This window comes from Bos indicus, chromosome 21, assembly GCF_029378745.1.
Source record: "Bos indicus isolate NIAB-ARS_2022 breed Sahiwal x Tharparkar chromosome 21, NIAB-ARS_B.indTharparkar_mat_pri_1.0, whole genome shotgun sequence".
NCBI classification, from domain to species: Eukaryota; Metazoa; Chordata; class Mammalia; order Artiodactyla; family Bovidae; genus Bos; species Bos indicus.
In genome coordinates, this window is record NC_091780.1 from 58806532 (window position 1) to 58826556 (window position 20025).

At 48.1% G+C, this 20025-nt stretch overlaps 1 protein-coding gene across 3 annotated transcripts; it reads right to left on the reverse strand.

The window, feature by feature from the left end:
* Nucleotides 1–1601: 1601 nt before the first annotated feature.
* Nucleotides 1602–20009, reverse strand: DDX24 (DEAD-box helicase 24). Of its 3 annotated transcripts, none has more exons than XM_019983646.2 (9): nucleotides 19896–20009; nucleotides 18001–18720; nucleotides 11118–11630; nucleotides 9894–10047; nucleotides 9056–9571; nucleotides 7502–7577; nucleotides 4168–4356; nucleotides 2736–2865; nucleotides 1602–2142 (listed from the first exon to the last, which is right to left on the reverse strand). In XM_019983646.2, the coding sequence occupies exons 2-9, from the start codon at nucleotides 18713–18715 to the stop codon at nucleotides 1877–1879; spliced, it is 2559 nt and encodes an 852-aa protein (XP_019839205.2). In that variant the 5' UTR covers nucleotides 18716–18720; nucleotides 19896–20009; the 3' UTR covers nucleotides 1602–1876. The 3 variants fall into 3 exon arrangements, with proteins under 3 accessions (XP_019839205.2, XP_019839206.2, XP_070631704.1); XM_019983647.2 differs by having other exon boundaries at nucleotides 18001–18717; nucleotides 19896–20006; XM_070775603.1 differs by lacking the exon at nucleotides 19896–20009 and adding an exon at nucleotides 18988–19296.
* Between the last annotated feature and the right edge of the window lie 16 nt (nucleotides 20010–20025).

Consider the following 20025-nt stretch of genomic DNA (forward strand, 5'->3'; position numbering starts at 1 on the left):
CAAGGCTCAGGAGCTGCTGAGGGACCTTGAGTCTGCTTGTACCTCCACTGCTCTCATCTGGAAAATGGGAGAGCCCCTGCCGTCCTGACAGCTGTCACTCAGAAGCCGACTTCACAGTCTCCTCCACGTCACTGGTGATGCTGGGAAGACATCCTTTAAAACAGGGGGTTTCTGGTGGCTCAATGGTGAAGAATCTGCCTGCCAATGCAGGAGACATGGGTCCTATCCCTGGTCCAGGAAAATCAGTGCCCCACATGCCACGGGGCAACTAAGCCCATGCCCCACAACCAGCCTGTGCTCTAGAGCCCAGGAACCACAACTACTAAAGCCCCTCAGCCTAGAGCCCAGGCTCCTCCACGAAAAAACAGGAGAAGCCACCAAGATGAGAAGCCTGTACACTGCAACTAGAGAGGAGCCCTGCTCACTGCAAACTAGAGAAAGCCTGCGCACAGCAACAAAACCCAGCACAGCCAAAACAAACAAAACACTTAAAAAAAAGGCATACCAAAAAAAAAAAATAAAAACCAAAGCAGTTTTCTAAATTTGCCTTTGACCTACAAGGAAATGCCCAGGGTTCTAATCCTAGCTCTGAGCAAGTCTTAACCACTGAGCATGAGCTTTCTCAACTACAACAAAGGGTGTAAGACTTATGTCCCAGGGCCTTGACAGAAACTAAATGATAATTAAAGCAGATAGAAAGCACCGAAGCCAACACCCAGTGATACCTGAATCTGAGTTCAGGCCAACACCCTGTTGCAGTTACCTACAGGGGCTACAGGGATACAGCTGCCAACTACGAGGCCACGGGAACACCTTTTGAAGCACAGACTTAGCTGTGCAGGAATGTCTGCTTCTCCCATGCCTGTGGCTACTCACCCAGACTGACCGGCGAACCTGCGGTGGTGCCGGGAGGTCACATGTCCCCTCAGCTCCTATTTACACCAGGCCCAGATCTTAGCACAAGGGCTGCCAGGGGAAATAAAGCAGCTTCTGTTCTCAGGGAGCCCAGCAAGATACCAGATCGCAGTGCAGCCAGTGCTGTGGGTGTCTACAGGAGGAACACCTCACCTCCTGGGGTTCAGGGGCCAGCATTGCTCAGGGGTGGGAAAAGGCAAATAGGCCAAGGGAAATGCTGGGACAAAGGTTCGGGGAAAGGAATGGGGGCATGAGAGCGTGGGCAGCAACCATTCTGTCATACAGAGGAGGGAAGCTGAGAGACCAGGCTGGAGACCGGCCAGAGCCAAACCTGCACGCCTCACGGTCAGACTCCGCATACTGCTCCTGGCTTCCCCACAAGGGGCTCAGTGAGGTTAAGGAAGCTGTGTTCTCTAGGAACCCGAGAGCAGCAATCTCTACCCTGCCCACCTCCCAAGGAGGCTCAGACAAGACAACAGCTGTGAGGCAGAAAGAGCGAAGAAACTGCTAGGATTCTGCTATGGAGAACAGCGGGAACACACGCTGGGGACCCAGGCAGAAATGACTCCATCGTGATCGGCGAAACTCACCACCTCTGCTTGATCCACACTGTGAGCAGGCTGCAGCCAGAGGCCTGGACGGCACCCCCTCCCCGGCTCTGGCAGAAACTCAAGATGACACGTTGGTTCTGACCATTGTTTTTAATTGAGAAAATCAAGTTACATATATAAGAAGCCTGTAAACACTGAAATGCAGAAATATATAAGCTGGCACACAGAATTCGTACTCTGAAACAACACAAATCTGCATGAGGTCTGTCCTGCTGTGAGGGGTGGCGTGGAAGAGAGGGGGATTTCTGGAACCAGAGCTGACACTGGGTGAGATCCAAGGCGGGAGGGTTTCCATACAAGCACGAGCACAGACACGGCGCGGCCGCCAGCTGACTCTGGCCTGGGGGCGGTCAGCCTGCACTTGTGCTCGGCTGCGGCTGCTCCTGCGGCTGCTGCTTTTTCTTCTTCTTCTTCTTCTGTTTGGAAAGGCAGCTCAGCGCGGACTCACCCTTTCTTGGGGCAGACGTGAGCAGGGGCAGCTTGCCTGACTGAGTGGGATACTTGGTTTTCAGGTCATCTTTAAACAGCGGCTGCGAAAGTAAATGGCGCAGCTCCTTCTTCAGGATCTTCATCTGCTTTTGTCTCCGACGCTCTTCCTGCTCATCAACTTTTCCTCCTTGAAACACAATTCAAAATAGATCGCATTTACTATGACTTAGCAGCAGCAGCAGCAGCATAGGAGCATTTTCTTTCCCTTGATGGATAATACTCATGATGAAAAAATGTTTTGGACCTCTTGGGGAGACAGGGCTCCTAGGTTCTCTGCAGAGGCCAGTGTTGGCTAACTTCCAACAGTTTAGGAGAACCACTCAGGGCCACCCTGTCCTTCAACCCCATGAGGCAGGTACTTTATGCCCTGGTTTTATAAATGAGGACAGCATAGGTACAACAGAGTTGAGTAACCTGACCTGGTCACATAGCTAGTTAAGAGAATAGGCAGCAAACACCTGCAGTCTGCTCTCAGAGCCTGCCCTGACCTCCCCCATCTCTCCACACAAGGGATGGAACTACAGCCTCCAGACATGATGGCAACGGCTGAGGGGTTTAGGCTCATCTGAGATTAGGGCTTCTCGCAAAGGAGGAGGAGGCATCCTGCTGGTTTTGAGGGGACCCATGGCGGTGGGGGAGGCTCCAACAGACAGAAGTTGAAGGGAAAAACCAAAGCTAAAAGCTGAATGAACCCTTCCTCAAGCCCATCTGGCTCCTTACCCCTATACATTTCTTCTTCCAGCTCAATCTCCAGGGCAGCCGCGGCCTGCTCGATCCAAGAGTTGTGCAGACAAGCCTGGAAGTTCCGATACTCCGCTTTTTCAATCTGTCGAGCTAAACGGATTCGCTCCTAGGGGCAAGGTAGAGAAAGTATTCATCCGACAGAGGGTTCAGGCCTCTGGGGAATAAAGGCTCATTTAAGTTGTGTTTTTAAAAAAACTCTTGACGTCAGTGCTCAGAGAGAGGCACCTCAGCTCCCATCAAAAAGCATTTCTTTGGTCCCTGGTTAAAGTAATCACGACTGGTGAGTGTGTACACACGAACCTCAAAAGCCAGCTTTCCAAGCCAACTTGAACAGCCCCTCTTCCTGGCAGCCCACCTTGGTCAGACTCCCAATCTACACGTGTTCAAAGGGGAAACGTGTTTCCCAGATACCACGGCTGACCTCCACAGCCGAGCTGAGACCTGGAAACACCCCAACAGCAGGGTGAGGGCCCAGCTCTCACTCTACAGGGATAACACAGACCTGTCACAGGACTGCCTCCCCCTGTCCTCCTCCTCCCAAACACTTCGATTCTCCTTATGCGTACTGGGTTCAGACCGCAGTGATAGGAAACACCAAAAAAAAAAAAAAAAGGGAAAGATCTTGTGATGAAGAACCACGGGAAGCACAGTGGCTCCTAAGCCTCTCTGCAATCTCCATCTGTCCGCCTCATCTCCCACCTCATTTTCCCACACAACTGACATTCCTTTTGAACCAGAGGAGCCAACAGAACTGGAGCCATTCCTTGCTTTTTGCTCCCCCAATTCCTGGAATTCCATCCTTTCTTCATCTTCTCACATCTCTGCCTGCAGGAGGCTTGTAGGAAACTAAATCCCCTACCCGTGTTACTGTACGCCCACCCGCCCACAGTGCTTCCTCTGCACCTGAACTTCAACCTGCCGCACGACCCAGTGGACTCCTATGGAAAAGCAGCCACCCCGCTTGGGTGCCTGACACGCGACAGCTCATAGTCAGTAGCACTCACTCAAGTGAATGTTTACCGTGTAAAACCCCAAAGGTAGGAACTATAGGCATCAGCTTCAGGGATGTGACAGACATTCAGTTTCTGCCTCAGTGAGGCACACTGACCCCACTTCCCTACAACCATCCATCCGTCCAGCTATGCTTGCTGCACTGGCCAGCGGGGGGCGGCGGTTGATGGTGGAAGTTTCGGGGGCACAGTAAAGGAAGGGCTCATGAAGAAAGCTCCTCACTCTGGCCATTCGCCCTTTCTTCCCCCCCTTTGAGGAACGGCACCCTCCCATTTCTTTTTTACACAAAACTAGGAACTAGTTTCCAAGAGTGGTACTCCAAGAATCCCACAGCAAAGTCAGGGAGCGGCACAAGCCCTCCCCTCGTCAGCACTGGGCTTCTGGCTTTTCTTTTTACCTTGACTGCATCCATGTACTTTGTCTGCACGGGGAACAGTGGAATGTCCTCATCTTTCTTGAGGGTTTTGTAAATCTTCTTAAAGTTGATCACATCCTCAGGCCCAACCAACATCAGGCTGAGGCCCTCACTGGTGGCACGGGCAGTCCGACCACTTCGGTGGACATAAATCTCTGAGGTGCGAGGGACCTACCAATAAAGAACTGGGAGGTTAACACGTGGCTGTCACCAAACACCGCTCGTCCCCTCAAGGCCAACAACCCAAGGCAGGACTCTCTTCCCTCCCAGCCAGGCAGCTAGAAACCTCGACAGCCCTGTGGAGAGATCAAGCCCTTCTCCCTAGGTCCCACATCCAAACTGTCCCCAGGTTTGGCCCCTTCACTGTGCAGGCTCCGCCCCCTGCCCTGGTTCAGGTTCTCATGACCATCCCAATAAAGAGCAGAAACGGTGGATGTGTCATCCACAGCTAACGTGGCGTGGGAGTGGACGACTGCCCCCCACACCGTGGCGCACACCACTAATCAAGAGCAGTCTTCTCCACGGAGCCCAGGCAAGGCTCAGTGTCTTTCCTAGAGCAGCGCTCCAGGCAGACCCAGTAGATGGTGGAGTAGAGGCTGTGTGCTCAAAATCAAAACTAACCGCTGAAAAACCGTCAACAGGAGAATGTTGGATCCCACTGAAAAAAGATACCCCACACCCAAGGGCGAAGGAGAAGCCCCAACAAAATGGTAGGAGGGGCAAAACTGTGTTTAGAATCAAATCCCATGCCCGCCAGAGATGCTTGGAGGGCTCAAACAAAACCACGTACACACCAGGACCCAGAGACACCACGGAGACTGAGCCAGACCTGCCTTTGAGGATTTGAGTGTCTCCTGCAGAGGCACAGGTTGGCAGTGATGTGCTGCGGGGACAGGGGCTCTGGCTGCAGCAGACCTGGGAGGTGCGGTGTGTGGCCTAAGTCCTCTTGGAGAAGGTCACCATTAACCCCACCATAGAGCCGCTGAGCAGATGACCCACAGACTGGAGAACAATTACACCAAGGAAGTTCTCGCACTGTTGCAAAAGTTTTAGGGCCCACAACAGATTTACCAACCTGGGGATCTGGCAAAAGGACTGAAAACCCCCAGGGAATTTGACTTTGAAGGTCAGGGGGATTTGATTACAGAACTTGCACAGGACTGGGGTAACAGACTCTTGGAGGGCACAAACAAAACCTTGTGTGCACCAGGACCCAGGAGAAAGGAGCAGTGACCCCACAAGAGACAGCCAGACTCGCCGGTGAGTGTCCAGGAGCCTCCAGTGGAGGCGTGGGTCAGCAGTGGCCTGCCGTGGGGTCAGGGGCACTGACTGCAACAGTTCTGGTAGCTGCAGCATGCTGGCTTAAGTCCTTTTGAAGGAGGTCTCCATTACCCCTACCATATTTGGCCTCAGGACAAACCACAGTGGAGAGAACACAGCCCCACCCATCAACAGAAAATTGTATTAAAGATTTCCTGAGCATGGCCCCGCCCTTCAAGGCAAGACCCAGACTTCCCATAGCCTGTCCCTCTCATCAGGAAGCTTCCACAAGCCTTTTATCCTTATCCATCACAGGCAAGAAAGAATGAAAACCACAATCACAGAAAACTAACCAAACTGATCACATGGATCACAGCCTTGTGTAATTCAGTGAACTATGAGCCATGCCCTGTAGGGCCACCCAAGACAGATGGGTCATGGTGGAGAGGTCTGACAGAACGTGGTCCACTGGAGAATGAAATGGCAAACCACTTAAGCATTCTTGCCTTGAGAATCCATGAACAGTATGAAAAGGCAGAAAGATATGACACTGAAAGATGAACTCCCCAGGTTGGTAAGTGCCCAATATGCTACTGGAGAAGAGTGGAGAAACAGCTCCAGAAAGAATGAAGACGCTGAGACAAAGCAAAAACAACACCCAGTTGTGGATGTGACTGGTGATGGAAGTAAAGTCCGATGCTGTAAAGAACAACATTGCACAGGAATGTGGAATGTTAGGTCCATGAATCAAGGCAAATGGAAGTGGTCAAACAGGAGACAGACAGCAAGAGTAAACATCGACATTTTAGGAATCAGTGAACTAAAATGGACCAGAATGGGCAAATTTAATTCAGTGCCTAACCCATGGTTCATGATGGTGCGAGACGTGAAATATCCTTCACTTCCTCTTAGAGCACACACCCCCTCTTCTCACTGCCCAGCAACAGCCCTCTACCACACGTTCTCTCCTCCTTCCGTCCCTACCTCTACATGCCGGAATCCTCTCCATCCCTAAATGCCAAGCATCTTTTAGAAAGCACTTTCCAACCTAACCTCCCACACCAGAAGTTATCTCTTTGTCCAACTTTATTTTGCCACTTTCTAGTATCTTCTGCCTTAAATTATGGCTGCAGGCATCTCACCTCCTCTAGTGGATTTGATACTTCTTAGGGGCTGGGAACTGTATTTCGTTCATCTGGATACTTCCCACAGACTGACCTGGACTCTCCCAAAAAGAGGAAGAATAAAGATTTGCTCAACTGAACTGGCACCCTCAAAGACTGTTAAAAGTGTGAAAGATTTAAAGGAAAAAAAAAGAAAGCAAGAAGGATTTAAAAGGAGAAATAATTACACCAGTTACTGAGTACTTACACGGTGCCAGGTAATCCATCAGCCTAAGTTCATCTCATCAGAATAACCCCATGAAGTAGGCAGCAGCATCACCACTCCCAATTTACAAAGACACTGAAACCAAAGACACTAAGTAACATGCCAAAAGCTAACCCACTGAGAAGCAGCCAAGAAGCATTCAAAGGCTGGAAGTGAGGTTTGAGAGCCCATGCTCCTAACCACCACTCTCTGCTAATTCTTGCTAGGTTCACGCACGAATATTAACGTCCGCATCAACAGGAGCTAACACTTAGGAAGTGCCGCCTGGCTTTCTAAAGTCCTCACACATAATAACCTATTTCACCTTGCAGGACTTAACCACCACAGTCTTTTCTCTCTTGCAGGGTAATCATTTTACATGCTTAACTTTACTACACCCACTTCACAGAAGAAACTAAGACTCCTACCTGCCAGTATTACATAGCCTACCCAAGTCAAAAAGAGAGAGCCTATTTGACACCAGACAATGCCAAGAGGTTTGGGAGAATAAATCTCACCACAGTTACGTGGAAGCAGCTAGCTGGTCACCAGACACCAGTGGTATTCTCTGCTGCATGAGGCCTTGGGACCAACAACTCTCCTTCTCCCTGCTCTCTCCCTCAACCTTGGCTTTAAGAAGTCCCTGCTCAATGCCGGGAGATGCCCACAAATTCCCCGATGTCCCGACCTGGTAATGGATGACATGCTGGACTTTTGGAATATCCAGGCCCCGAGCTGCCACGTCTGTCGCCAGGAGCACACAACTGTGGTAGAGAGAGAAAACTTATTAATAACAACTAACAGCTATCATAACCAACTCCTTACCACAATCGAGTACTCTAAATACTACAACCCTTACTAACACTCTACAAGATAACACTATTATGTACATATCTCCCTTTGAGAAATGAAAAAACTGAGGCTCAGAGATACTAACCTCCCAAGATACATACATGCCTATTCGGCTGTGGAGCCAGGATCCAAACCTGGGTTTCACTGGCCACAATCAATAAAGCCACACTCTGCAATAACACAGACTACTTTAAGTGAATTAAATAGGGTCATATTCTAGGTCTGTGACTTCGTCTCCTATCACCCTCCCACTTCATTCCCTCAGTCACACAGGTAGACATCCTTGCTTTTGCTCAAACATGCCAGATCTGCTCTTGCCTCCAAGTCTTTGCTTAGTGTACTTCAGGCCAGAATGGTTTTCCTCAGATAGTCACATTTCCTTACTTTCTTCCACGCTCTGCTCCAATCTCACCTTATGAGAAAAGCCTCCCAGACCACACACCCGCAGTCTGCTCAACTCCCTGTGTAACTTTACTTCTTAGCACCTAGCACCACTTGACAAGCTCTATACTTACTTTTCCCTCCACATGGATGTAAACTCCCTGAGAGCAGGGACTTTGCATTATGCACTCTTCTATTACCAGGCCCTATGGCACCCCACTCCAGTACTCTTGCCTGGAAAATCCCATGGATGGAGGAGCCTGGAAGGCTGCAGTCCATGGGGTCGCTGAGGGTCGGACACGACTGAGCGACTTCACTTTCACTTTTCACTTTCATGCATTGGAGAAGAAAATGGCAACCCACTCCAGTGTTCTTGCCTGGAGAATCCCAGGGACGGGGGGGCCTAGTGGGCTGTCATTTATGGGGTCACACAGAGTCGGACACGACTAAAGTGACTTAGCAGCAGCAGCAGCACAGTAGCAGGTTCAAAACAAACACTCAATACTATGTACTGGATGATGTTTCATAATGTATGTGTAGTTTGAGAAGAGTCAAAAGCACTTGAGATATGTTTTAAAAATAAATGTACTAGATGAGAGTGAACCTGCCTCATGCTGTGCAAAATTTTAAAAAAGGCTGGGGGCTGCTGCTGCTACTGCTAAGTTGCGTCAGTCGTGTCCGACTCTGTGCGACCCCATAGACAGCAGCCCACCAGGCTCCCCGGTCCCTGGGATTCTCCAGGCAAGAACACTGGAGTGGGTTGCCGTTTCCTTCTCCAAGGCATGAAAGTGAAAAGCCAAAGTGAAGTCGCTCAGTCGTGTCCGACTCTTAGCGACCCCATGGACTGCAGCCCACCAGGCTCCTCCATCCATGGGATTTTCCAGGCAAGAGTACTGGAGTGGGGTGCCGTTGCTACCTTCTACTAATAAGGCTCCCAAGAGAGAAGGTAGCTTCCCACCCTCCTGGCAACCTGGACCCAGTGGCCAGTCTGTGCACAGGCCTGACTTACTCCTCCAGATGGGCAAACTGCTCCAGGTTTCTAAGCCTCTGCTTCTGGTGCATACAGGCATGCAGGGTCAGTGGCATGATATCCAGGACTTTGAGGAGCCCGGAGAGGCGCTTGATGCAGGAGATACTGTTGGCAAACACTAAGGTGCGGCCTGGATACTGCATCAGGAAGTAGTACAGATACAAGTCTTTCTCGTCAGTCTCACAATGGATCTTGGTCTCTGTCAGCGTCTCTACCGTAGCCTCCTTTCTTGTGAGGTCAATGACCTTGGGCTTGCCCCTCATGCCAATCTTCTGTATGAGGAGGTCAAGTTTGGCAGTTTTGTCGATTTTCTTAGCGTGCTTCTTGTGAAGGATACGGGCAGGAGCTTGATGTACCAGGGTCAGTGTGGCGGAAAAAACAAGGGTCTGTCTCTTTGGGTTGTACTGGGAATCACTGAGCATCTCTAGCAGCTGTGAGAGCTCAGCAAAGTGGCCTTTCTCAACCATCCGGTCAGCCTCATCAATCACCAGGCACCTACAGATCCAGACAGACCCGTGATCACCAGGTTAGTAGCAGGAAAGAGGAGTCACCACAGCATACTCTGCCAGTGCCCACCCCCCCACCCCTGGCCAACCCAAGACAAACACCACTTTCACCACCTCCACCAGGGCCCTCAACTAACCTCCTTCACACATGCTTGGTTTTCTAAAGGCCAAGTCCCTAGTACCTAGTAGGGTACCTAGTACCAAGGCTTAGTACCCCACGATGGCACTTTGTGACAGGGAGGATGCACTGTGCCAAGTCACCTCAGGCCCACTTCAGAACAAGGGGTGGGGGAAAAGGGAGGTACTCTCACCTGAGCTGCCGAAGGTTGCTCAAATGAGGGTGCTTTTCTTTAACTAGCTCCCACAGCCGGCCTGGAGTGGCGATCACGATCTCAGGCTGGCGGTTCAGCATCCTCTGCTGTTTCTGCGTGGACATTCCACCAACCAGAATAGCGGTTTTAATGCCTATGGTTCACACAACACGAGGGACAGTGTTAGTCTGATTGCTTATTTCTTCCACCGTGGACACCAGTGCCCTCAGATTAGCAAAGGCTGCCAGTCAGCGGTACAGCTCCCCTCTCCAGGGGAGTGCTAAGAGCTGGCCTGGGCTGCTGATGCTATTACTGGAGGGCTTACTGGGTCTGCTATGATCTAGGCCTGGCCTACTCCCCCAACCTCATTTTTTTCTACTCTTTCCCCTCACCCGCAACAGTAGCGCTGGATTTGAACCCAGGGATGGTGACATCCAAGGCTCTGGAGAAGCAGACCAGTGGCACACCGCAGTGCTGGGAAGATGGAACCAGCAGCTGTGACACTTCTCCCAGGGGAATTCCTGCCCGTCCCCCTCAATCCAGATTCATCTCAATCTCCTCTAATGCCTAGTGTTCTCTTCTCTCCAGTGGAGGACTTCTCAAGGTGTCCAGTGTGGGAGGAACAAAAAGGATCATGCAGGCAAAGTGCTTAGTCAAGTGCCTCACATACACAGTAAGAGCTCGGTAAAGAATCGTTCCTTTTACTATAAAATTGAAACTCCCACTATGCAGCCTTTCCCAAGGAATTCCCTGAGAAAATTTAAGTGCTAATGCCCTAAAGCAGAAGTCCGCACACTTTTTTGAACAGTCACCAGTTGTGGCCCTGTGTGTGGGCTAAACGGTCTCTGTCACAACTACTAGCTCTATTCCACTCTTCACTGGTGGTGCAAAAGTGGCCATGGACAATGTGTAAATACATGGGTGTGGCAGCACTTTATTTACCAGAAAAAAATAAACCACCCCCTAAACGGTGGTTTGCCAAACCCCTCCAAGTATCCACTGTATTCCGTAAGGTAACTAAGCGCTTATGCAGCTAGAACAGCGTTAGCTATGTGTCATCCTTGGGAGAATTAAGAATGTGTCACTCAAACAGTTTTCTGTCCGGCTTAATTTTCTGGCAAATCAAATTCCCTCTAGAGGGCGGGAGGCACAGCTCATTCACCTCTACCACCCCCACCACTGCGATCCTTTCAGGAAACATTTATTCAATGAATTAAACCTCACTTGTAAACTTGGCCACAGCATCGACGTGTTGTTTGACCTGAACAGCGAGCTCTCGAGTGGGAGTCAGAACCAGTCCAAGCAGAGGACGCTTCGGCGGCACAGTGCTGCCACCCAATTCTTGTTTCAACTTTCCAGCCTGCTCTTCATCATGCTTTTCCACCTGGTTGTCTTCCTGTTCGGGGGTGGGCTTCTCCCTGATCAGGGAAGAAGGCCCTTCACCAGCGTCACCATCACCGTCACGGGACGGCAGCCCCGGGTCTGAGGCGGCAGCTCCAATACTGGTTCCTGCCTGGCTGGGTGGTGTTCCAGTCTTCGCTCCGACCTCACTGGGAGGTGCTTCCCCCTCAATTCCAATCTCATCAGGCAAAGCTCCAGGCGCAGCTCCAGCCTCATTACCGGTCTCCGCAGGTGGAGCTCCTGTGTTACTTATCGCTGGGGTAGGCTTCTTCTTCACCTGCCACCGCAGCACTGCGTCAATCATTGGAATGGCAAAGGCAAGAGTTTTCCCACTTCCTTAAAAGCAGAACAAAAAACAAACAAAAGCAGTGTGATCAACAGAGGTACACTCTTGCCTGAGGTTCCATTCTTACTCGGAATAAGGGACCCTGAAATAGCCAAGTGCCACCCTGACCAATGCAAAGCTCCTTCCACCCTACGCCGGTATCCCAACTGCACTGCACCCAGAGGGCACGCGTATACTTAGGCACCTGAGGGTGCGTCCGACAGACAGCACTGAGCTGAGGCAACAGTAACCGGAGACAAATGTCCAAACAATGAGACCCAAAGAGGCAGGTGAGTTGTGGGTGTGAGTGTTTTGCTGCTGTTGTGGAGGAACATAAAACTGAAGGGTAAAAAATGGAAATCTGTATAATACGTTCCCAACACGTTTCTTTGGTGGAGGAGGTAATGAAAGAAAGTTTTCTTAGTTTTCAAGGAAACTTTAAAGCTTTTGTGTACGCTTGAAATTTTCAAACTAGCCTCTGAATGTGTATGGAGCCCATCTATGTCGTCAAAAAACAAAATGAAACAAAATACCTCAGGCTGAGAATTTAAAGTGATTCCAAAATTACAATGCCCCAGGCAGAAGCAAATAAGTGATCTCTATGTGAAGAAGCTTTTATCACAGGCCTCAAAAAACTCACAGATGATTTTTCAGAGTAAATGAGCTGAGTTCTTGCTTATAGTACCTTGTTCCTTAGAGCTGCCCATTTTCTGAGATGACTTCTATCGCATATTTCAGGAAGAAAAATGCCAATTCTACACACACTCCTTCAGAAAACTGAAGAGAACACTTCAAGTCTTTCTGAGCCCAGTATTACCCTGATTTCAAAACCAAAGACATTAGAAGAAAACTACAAATATCCCATTAAGAGAAATTAAAAAAATCATCAACAGAATTTTAGCAAATCAAATCCAACAATGTATAAATGGAATAATATATTGCAACTAAATTCAGTTTATCATCATCAACAAATTGAAAATGAAAAAAATATACATCCCATATATGCAGAAAAGGCATTTAAAAAAAATACCACCACCATTCCTGATAAGACTCTTTCTCCAACTAGAAATAGATGAGAATTTTCTCAACCTGACAGAAGCTAAATATGATAAACCTACTGCTAACATCATATTTAATGATGAAACACTGAACATTTTTCCCCAAATCAGGGACAAAGCAACGGTGCCCACAAGTTTTAGCCAGTGTGATAAGAAAAAAGTAAACAAAATGCAACCAGACCAGATGACATAATCACCTTTGTAGAAAATCCTATGTAATCTTCAGGAAACCAGTTAATTATACCAAGTTGCAGGATACAAGATCAATATAAATAAACGCATACTTCTATTTACTAGCAACAGAAATAGGAAATTTTAAATTGCTATTTACAAAAGCATCAACAATATGAAATAGTTAAGGATAAAGCTAGCGGAAGTATATACACTGAAAACTACAAACAGCAGTAAGAAAAAGCAAAGACCTAAAAAATTGGAGAGATATACTGCATTCATGGACTGGAAGATTCTAGACTGTCTAGATGTCACATCCTCAGTTGGCTCTATAACCAATGCAATCTTAATCAGAATACTAGCTGGCTTTTTTGAAGAAACTGAAAAGCTGACTTTAAAATTCATATTGAAACGCAAAGGGCCTCAGTTCAGTTCAGCCGCTAAGTCGTGTCCGACTCTTTGCAGCCCCATGGACTGCAGTACGACAGGCTTCCCTGTCCATCACCAATTCCCAGAGCCTACTCAAACTCACGTTCATTCAGTCAGTGATACCACCCAACCATCTCATCCTCTGTCATCCCCTTCTCCCACCTTCAGTCTTTCCCAGCATCAGGGTCTTTTCCAATGAGTCAGTTCTTCACATCAGGTGGCCAAAGTATTGGAGTTTCAGCTTCAGCATCAGTCCTTCCAATGAATATTCAGGACTGATTTCCTTTAGGATGGACTGGTTGGATCTCCTTGCAGCTCAAGGGACTCTCAAGAGTCTTCTCCAACACCATAATTCAAAAGCATCAGTTCTTCAGCACTCAGCTTTCTTTATAGTCCAACTCTCATATCCATACATGACTACTGGAAAAACCATAGCTTTGACTAGATGGACCTTTGTTGGCAAAGTCATGTCTCTGCTTTTTAATATGTTATCGAGTTTGGTCATAGTTTCCTTCCAAGGAGCAAGCGTCACTTAATTTCATGGCTGCAGTCACCAGAATAGCCAAAACAACTTTTAAAAAGAACAAAGTTGGAGGACTTACACTACTTGACTTTAAGACTTGCACTAAAGCTACACTATCCAACACTGTGAGGTGTTGGGAAAACAGTAAAGATAGACAAATGGGTCAATGGAAAAGAGAAGACTCCAGAAATAAACCCACACCTATATTGTTACCAATTTTCAAAAAAGATGTGAAGGCAATTTAGTGGGGAAAGAGTTTTTCAACAAACAATGCTGGAGTAATTAGATATCCATATGCAAAACAAAACCAAATCTTTGATCCATATTTCTGACCACAAAAGTTAACACAGGAACAATCCGACTGAAACACAGAACCTAAAACTAAACTAGTAACACCTCCACAAGAAAACGTAAGAGAAAATCTTTGTGATCTTGTGTTAGGCAAAAGATTCTCAGGAAAGCAAATCTGTAAAAGATCATTTAAACTTCACCAAAATAGTAACTCCTGCTCTTCAGAAGAGAACTAAAAGATAAGGCACAAACTAGGGGAGAAAAATGCACACCATATATCTGATACAGGAGGTGTATCTACAACATATAATAAATTCAGTAATAAAACCACAACCCAATTGAAACACAGGCAAAAGAACTAAGCAGGTATCACCAAAGATGATGACATGGATGACAATTAAGCACTTGAAAAGATGCTGCTTCACTAGTTACTTTGGAAATACCAATTAAAGCCACAAGGAAGTAACACTAAAAATTTTAAAATCTAAATTAAAGACCGACCACACTAAGCCCTGGCAAGGACACGGATCAATTCAAACTCATAAGTTGGTGATTATGTAAAATGGTACAATCACTTTGGAAAACTCCTAAGAAGTTACATTTACAAAAGACCTAGCGATTCCACATCTAGGTATTCAGCCAATGAATCAAAGCATACATCCAAAGACTGATATGCCAATATTTATGATAGTTTTACTTGTAAACGCCAAAAACTAGAAAGACCAGAACCATCCATCAACACAGATAAACAAACTGCACTATATCCATTCAGTGGAATGCCGCTTATCAGGGGAAAGAAACGAACCACTGGTATCTGCAATAACACGGTTGAATCTCAAAGGATGCTGAGTTAAAGCGCAAGGTTCTCCCTCCCCAAAATACATATTTGTAGGATCTATTTTAAAATTCCGGAAAATGCAAACTAATCTATAGCGATAAAAAGACTATTAGAGGTTATCTGGGGATGGACAAGGAGCGGACCAGAGAAGGCGGGATTCTTAAGGGGCCTAACATCTTTTGGGGGTGATGGGTAAGTTCATTACCGGCATTGGCAGCAGTCCGTCTACAGCAGTTTGTCTCTGAGACTTGGACCTGTGGATCCACAGCACTCAAGAGAAACAGCCTGAGAGGATCTGCGGTATAAGCCCAAACACCAATCTCTAGGCGCAGTGGCTCACACCTGGCCTCTGCCTCCAGGCCTCTCTGCACATACCCAAGTCCTGCAGCAGCGCTGAACAGCACACAGATCTGGTCTAGAATCCTAGCACTACTGCTTTCAGTGGGGCAGTTTTAGGGACTGTCTATCCTCAGTGAGGCTGAGTTTCCTCTTCAGTAATATGGGAATAAAAATGGCATCCACCTCACAGTGGTTGTGAGAACTTTCATCAATATAACGCATGTAACACACAACTGTTACCTCCATTCCCCTTTCCTGGGGCTTCCTCCCTCTTCCATCTTTGTGACTTTTATACAGGACCTCACCTCAAGTTCCCTGACCACTCTTCCAGAAATCTAAGGCACAAAGTTTCTAGATGGTCTATTTCTGAAACAGAGTAGGACCCAATAGTTCTTCCCCATCATACCCTCTGCCTGCCTTTTGTCTGTGGAAAAACTTGAGCCAAACAGTAAGTTTAATGAGAGAAGTGAGAAAATGCAGAAAAAAAGGAAAGCAGTCCAACAAGACTAAATAATAATAGTTTAGTCAATAAACACAGTTAAGGACCTTTAGTTCCTTCTCAAGGGCTACAGATAATATTCTGAGCCACATCCTGTGAGCTGTCTTGTAGATACTGAAACTCCCACCAGATGAAAGAAGTTAATTGCACGATGACTGGACGGTAGCCGTGACATTGTTGTTATTTACTCACTAAGTTATGACCTACTTTTGTGACCCCTTGAACTGTAGCCCCCCAGGCTCCTCAGTCCATGGGATTTCCCAGGCAAAAATATTAGAAGTGGATTGCTATTTCCTTTTCCAGGGCATCTTCCCAACCTAGGGATCAAACCTGCATCTCCTGCATTGGCAGATGCATTCTTTACACTGAGCTACCAGGGAAGCCCATAAGCGGCCACGTTTCTGAGAACCGGCCTCAAGAAAACTGAAACAAACAGACCTTGGAGCTGAAATTAAATGAACTTAAAACAGTCAAAATGAGGCTGGTCAGACTACCAATGACCAAGTTCAAGATGTCTGTCAGAGCTGACTGTGCTGTTTCTGCATGAAGCCCCCTCCCTCTGTCTATAAAAGTTCTTGCCCACTGGTTGTCATGGGGTGGCAGGGGGAAAGCCAGCCTTTGGACAGGAGTCTTCCCCCACTCCCCATTGCTGGTATCCAAAATAAAGCAAACTTTCCTTTCCACCAACCTGGCCTCTTCATTGGCTTTTGAGGAGCGAGCAGCCGCCCCACTTTGGTTACAGGTCTATGCCATACAATATAGTAGCCACTAGCCACATACAGCTATCAAGCACTTAAAATGTGGCTGCTCTAAACTGAGATGGGTTCAAAATACACATCAGATTTTGAAAAGAGTATAAACATTAGAATGTAAAATATCTAATTAATAATTTTACATTAATTAACACTGAAATGTTATGTAATGGTTAAATATACTATTAAATTTAATCTTCACTTTTTTAAAATACCTTTTATAATATGGCTCCTAGGGAATTTTAAATTACACATGAGGCTTGCATAGCATATGTTATTTCTAATGGTTACTGTTGGTCAAGTTGGACTAATAGTTTCAGGTCTGTTTGCTCCTTACCCCCATCAACAGTTTAGTCTCCCAGGGTGTCAACCTAGCATCGCTTCAGAAAGCCGCAGACGGCCCGAGTATGAGGGACCTTTAAACAATGCCTAGTTCAACAGTCACCGCCTGCCCAAATTTGCCTACAAAATCCACCCAATGGTTATTACACACTCGAAACCTTCCAATGCCAATAAACCCACCAACTCCCAATGCAGCCCTTTTATCTGTAGACAACTCTTGAGAATTAGACACTTCTTTATACTGATGAAGATCTACCTCTCCAGAGGGCTGATCTTAGTCCCAGTGTACCCCCGAGTCATGCAGAAGAGGTTCAAGAATTGGAAAAAACTACCATTTACAGATCACCTGGGCTTCCCTGGTGGCTCAGCTGGTAAAGAATCTGCCTGCAATGAGGGAGACCTGGGTTCGATCCCTGGGTTGGGAAGATCCCTTGGAGAAGGGAAAGGCTACCCAATCCAGTATTCTGGCCTGAAAAATTCCATGGACTGTATACAGTCCATGGGGGTCGCAAAGAGTAGGACACGACTGGGTGACCTTCACTTTCACAGATTACTTACAATGTACTGTGTAAATTTTAGTTTACTGTTGTTTTTTGTTAGCAGTTTACTATTGTGTAAATGTATAAATTTAGTAAGCATTTACACTTAACCCACATAGCAAAAAGGGCTTCCCTTGTGGCTCAGTGGTAAAGAATTCACCTGCAATACAGGAGATCCAGGTTCAATCCCTGGGTTGGGAAGATTCCCTGAAGAAGGGAAGGGGTATGCGCTCCAGTATTCTTGCCTGAAGAACCCCATGGACAGAGGAGCCTGGAGGGCTACAGTCCATGGGGTTGCAAAGAGTCCGACAGAACTGAACGACTAAGTACACAGCACACAGCAAAAGATGTAGGTACTGAATTTACCTATCTCCATTTAATAATGCAGTCTACAGGGCTGAGAGAAATAAAGTGACCTGCATAGGGCACCAATCAGGAAGTGAGCCATTTCAACCCATAGCTAGCGGACTTCTTAAAGTCTTCATGCAACAGTGCTTTTGTGGTCATGTTCCCAACATTCCCCAGTCTCCCAACCATCCAGCCTGTTAGTGGCCACAAGCCAGAAGCAATCTCGCCCTGGCCAGATAAGAATGCCCTTACCTGTCTCAGCAGCCCCAAGGATGTCCAGTTTGTCACGAATGGCAGGTGCCAAGGTCAGCGCTTGGATTGGTGTGGGGGCAGAGAAGCCTAGAAAGCTGAGTGCTCGGAGAACCGGCTTGGGTACAAACAGATCCTTCCAAGCTGATACATCTGCTTTGTGATCATGCATTTCAGGCATCCACGTTTTTGCTTTTTTGGGCACCTTTGGAGAAGTACCCTGGGAAGGCTCTGATTTTTTTTTCCCTTTCTTTTTCTTCTTTTTTGGTACAGTCTGCGCCAGGCCTTCTGATGCCATCTCCCCTACCTCTGGATCAGGACAAATTGTGCTCTCTCCCTGGGGCGCTGGCTCAGTATCTTTGACCTCAAACGCTTTCTGGGAACTGGTTCCTTCAGTTTCCACATCTTTACTCTTCTTCAACTTCATCTTTTTCTTTGAGGAGCCAGGCTCTCCTTCCTCCTCTCCTTCTGCAACAGCCTGTGCCTTTCTCTTCTTGGGCTCTCCCTTGGAGAAGAGACTGGAGGAACTCTTGGCAGGGGAGACCAACTGATAATCTGTTAGTTCCTCAAAACACACCAAGTCATCCATCTGTCCGTCTGCAAACATATTTGGGTCTATCTTCACCTCCTTCCATTTTCCCACAACCTTGATTCCCTTCTTCTGAAATCTGCCACAGTTTGTTGGCTTCGGCCTTGATTTCTTCTCTTTCAACTTCATGGCTGCTGAAAAGGAAAAAAAATGTTCCATTAGATTGGCAACTGAGAAGCAAAGGATTCTGAGGCAACAAATATTTCCTAAGCAGCTATCAGGTCTTACAAAAAACTAAGGACACAAAGATGGCTCTAACACCAATGCTGCCAGCTGGAGAAGATCACAGAAGGGAAGAAATGTACCCAAGAACACGCAGCTAGGCCTACAACAGAGAGGACACAGGAGGTGTAGCAAAGAGACGAGCTAGATCTAGTTTGGATTTCAGACGCAATACTTACTGCCTGGGTGCCCTTGGCAGGTCCTGCTCAATCCTCTCTGAACCTCAGAGTTTTCATATTTTAGGGGGTCGGCTCTACTGAGTGCACAAAGCTTTCTTCCCTCTCAAATCTTACCCCAAGAGGTCAAATGCCTGTGTCACCACTCTGGCTGTTGCCAAGTGACTTAAAACCCAACCAGCTTTAATCATTACATTTTAGGTAATTTAAAAACCATTGATGCACAACTCGTTTGACTGGAACTTGATCCATGTTCTCCCTTTTTCAGAAAGGAAGAGGAAAATCATAGCTTCCGTGGAAAACAAAAGGAGACCTAGGTTCAAATCTTGACGCGCCACTGGTCAGCTGTGGGTCTGGGGTGGCCGTTATTAATCTCCACGAGTCTCAGTTCCTCGTCTGGAAAATGGGGATGAGAGAGCCTGCGGCTCCTTGGATTGTCACGCCATGACGAAAAAGTGGCGCACGTTCAGAACCGTTTAGCATCGCGCCCCGTGGGCAAAGCACGCCAGCGTGCAGGGAAGGTCCACTCCCACCCCGCATCCGCGACGCCGCGATCACAGACTACCCTCACCAACCGAGGGGAGGCGTGAGGGTCAGGCACAAGCGGGTCGAGGACGCGGAGTGTGACTCGCGGGGTAAGCCCGGGGGTCCCTCCTTCTGGGGCCCGGCCCGGCCCGCACCGGCGCCTCGTCTCAGGCTCGAACGGGCGCACCAAGCGGAGAAGCCGAACCAGCCAAGCCCTGACGCCCACTCGGCTGGTTCGAAGGCCCTAGAAGAGGCCCCCAGAGCAGGGTCGGCCAGGGCGCTTGACAAGGCCGGCGGCCACCCCTCTCTGGTCCCGAGAACCCGAGGGCCTGGAGGAGCCCGCAGCGAGAGCCCGCCCCCAGCCCCGCTCCGGCTCCGGCACTCACCGCGAGGCTACCCTGCCGCGGCCCCCTCAGACGCCCGGCAGACGCGCCCAAGCACGCAGCACCGGCGTGCCGCGGCAGCGTCCGCCGCAGTTCCGGGGCGGGGCTTGCACGCAGGCACGCGTGCGCGTAG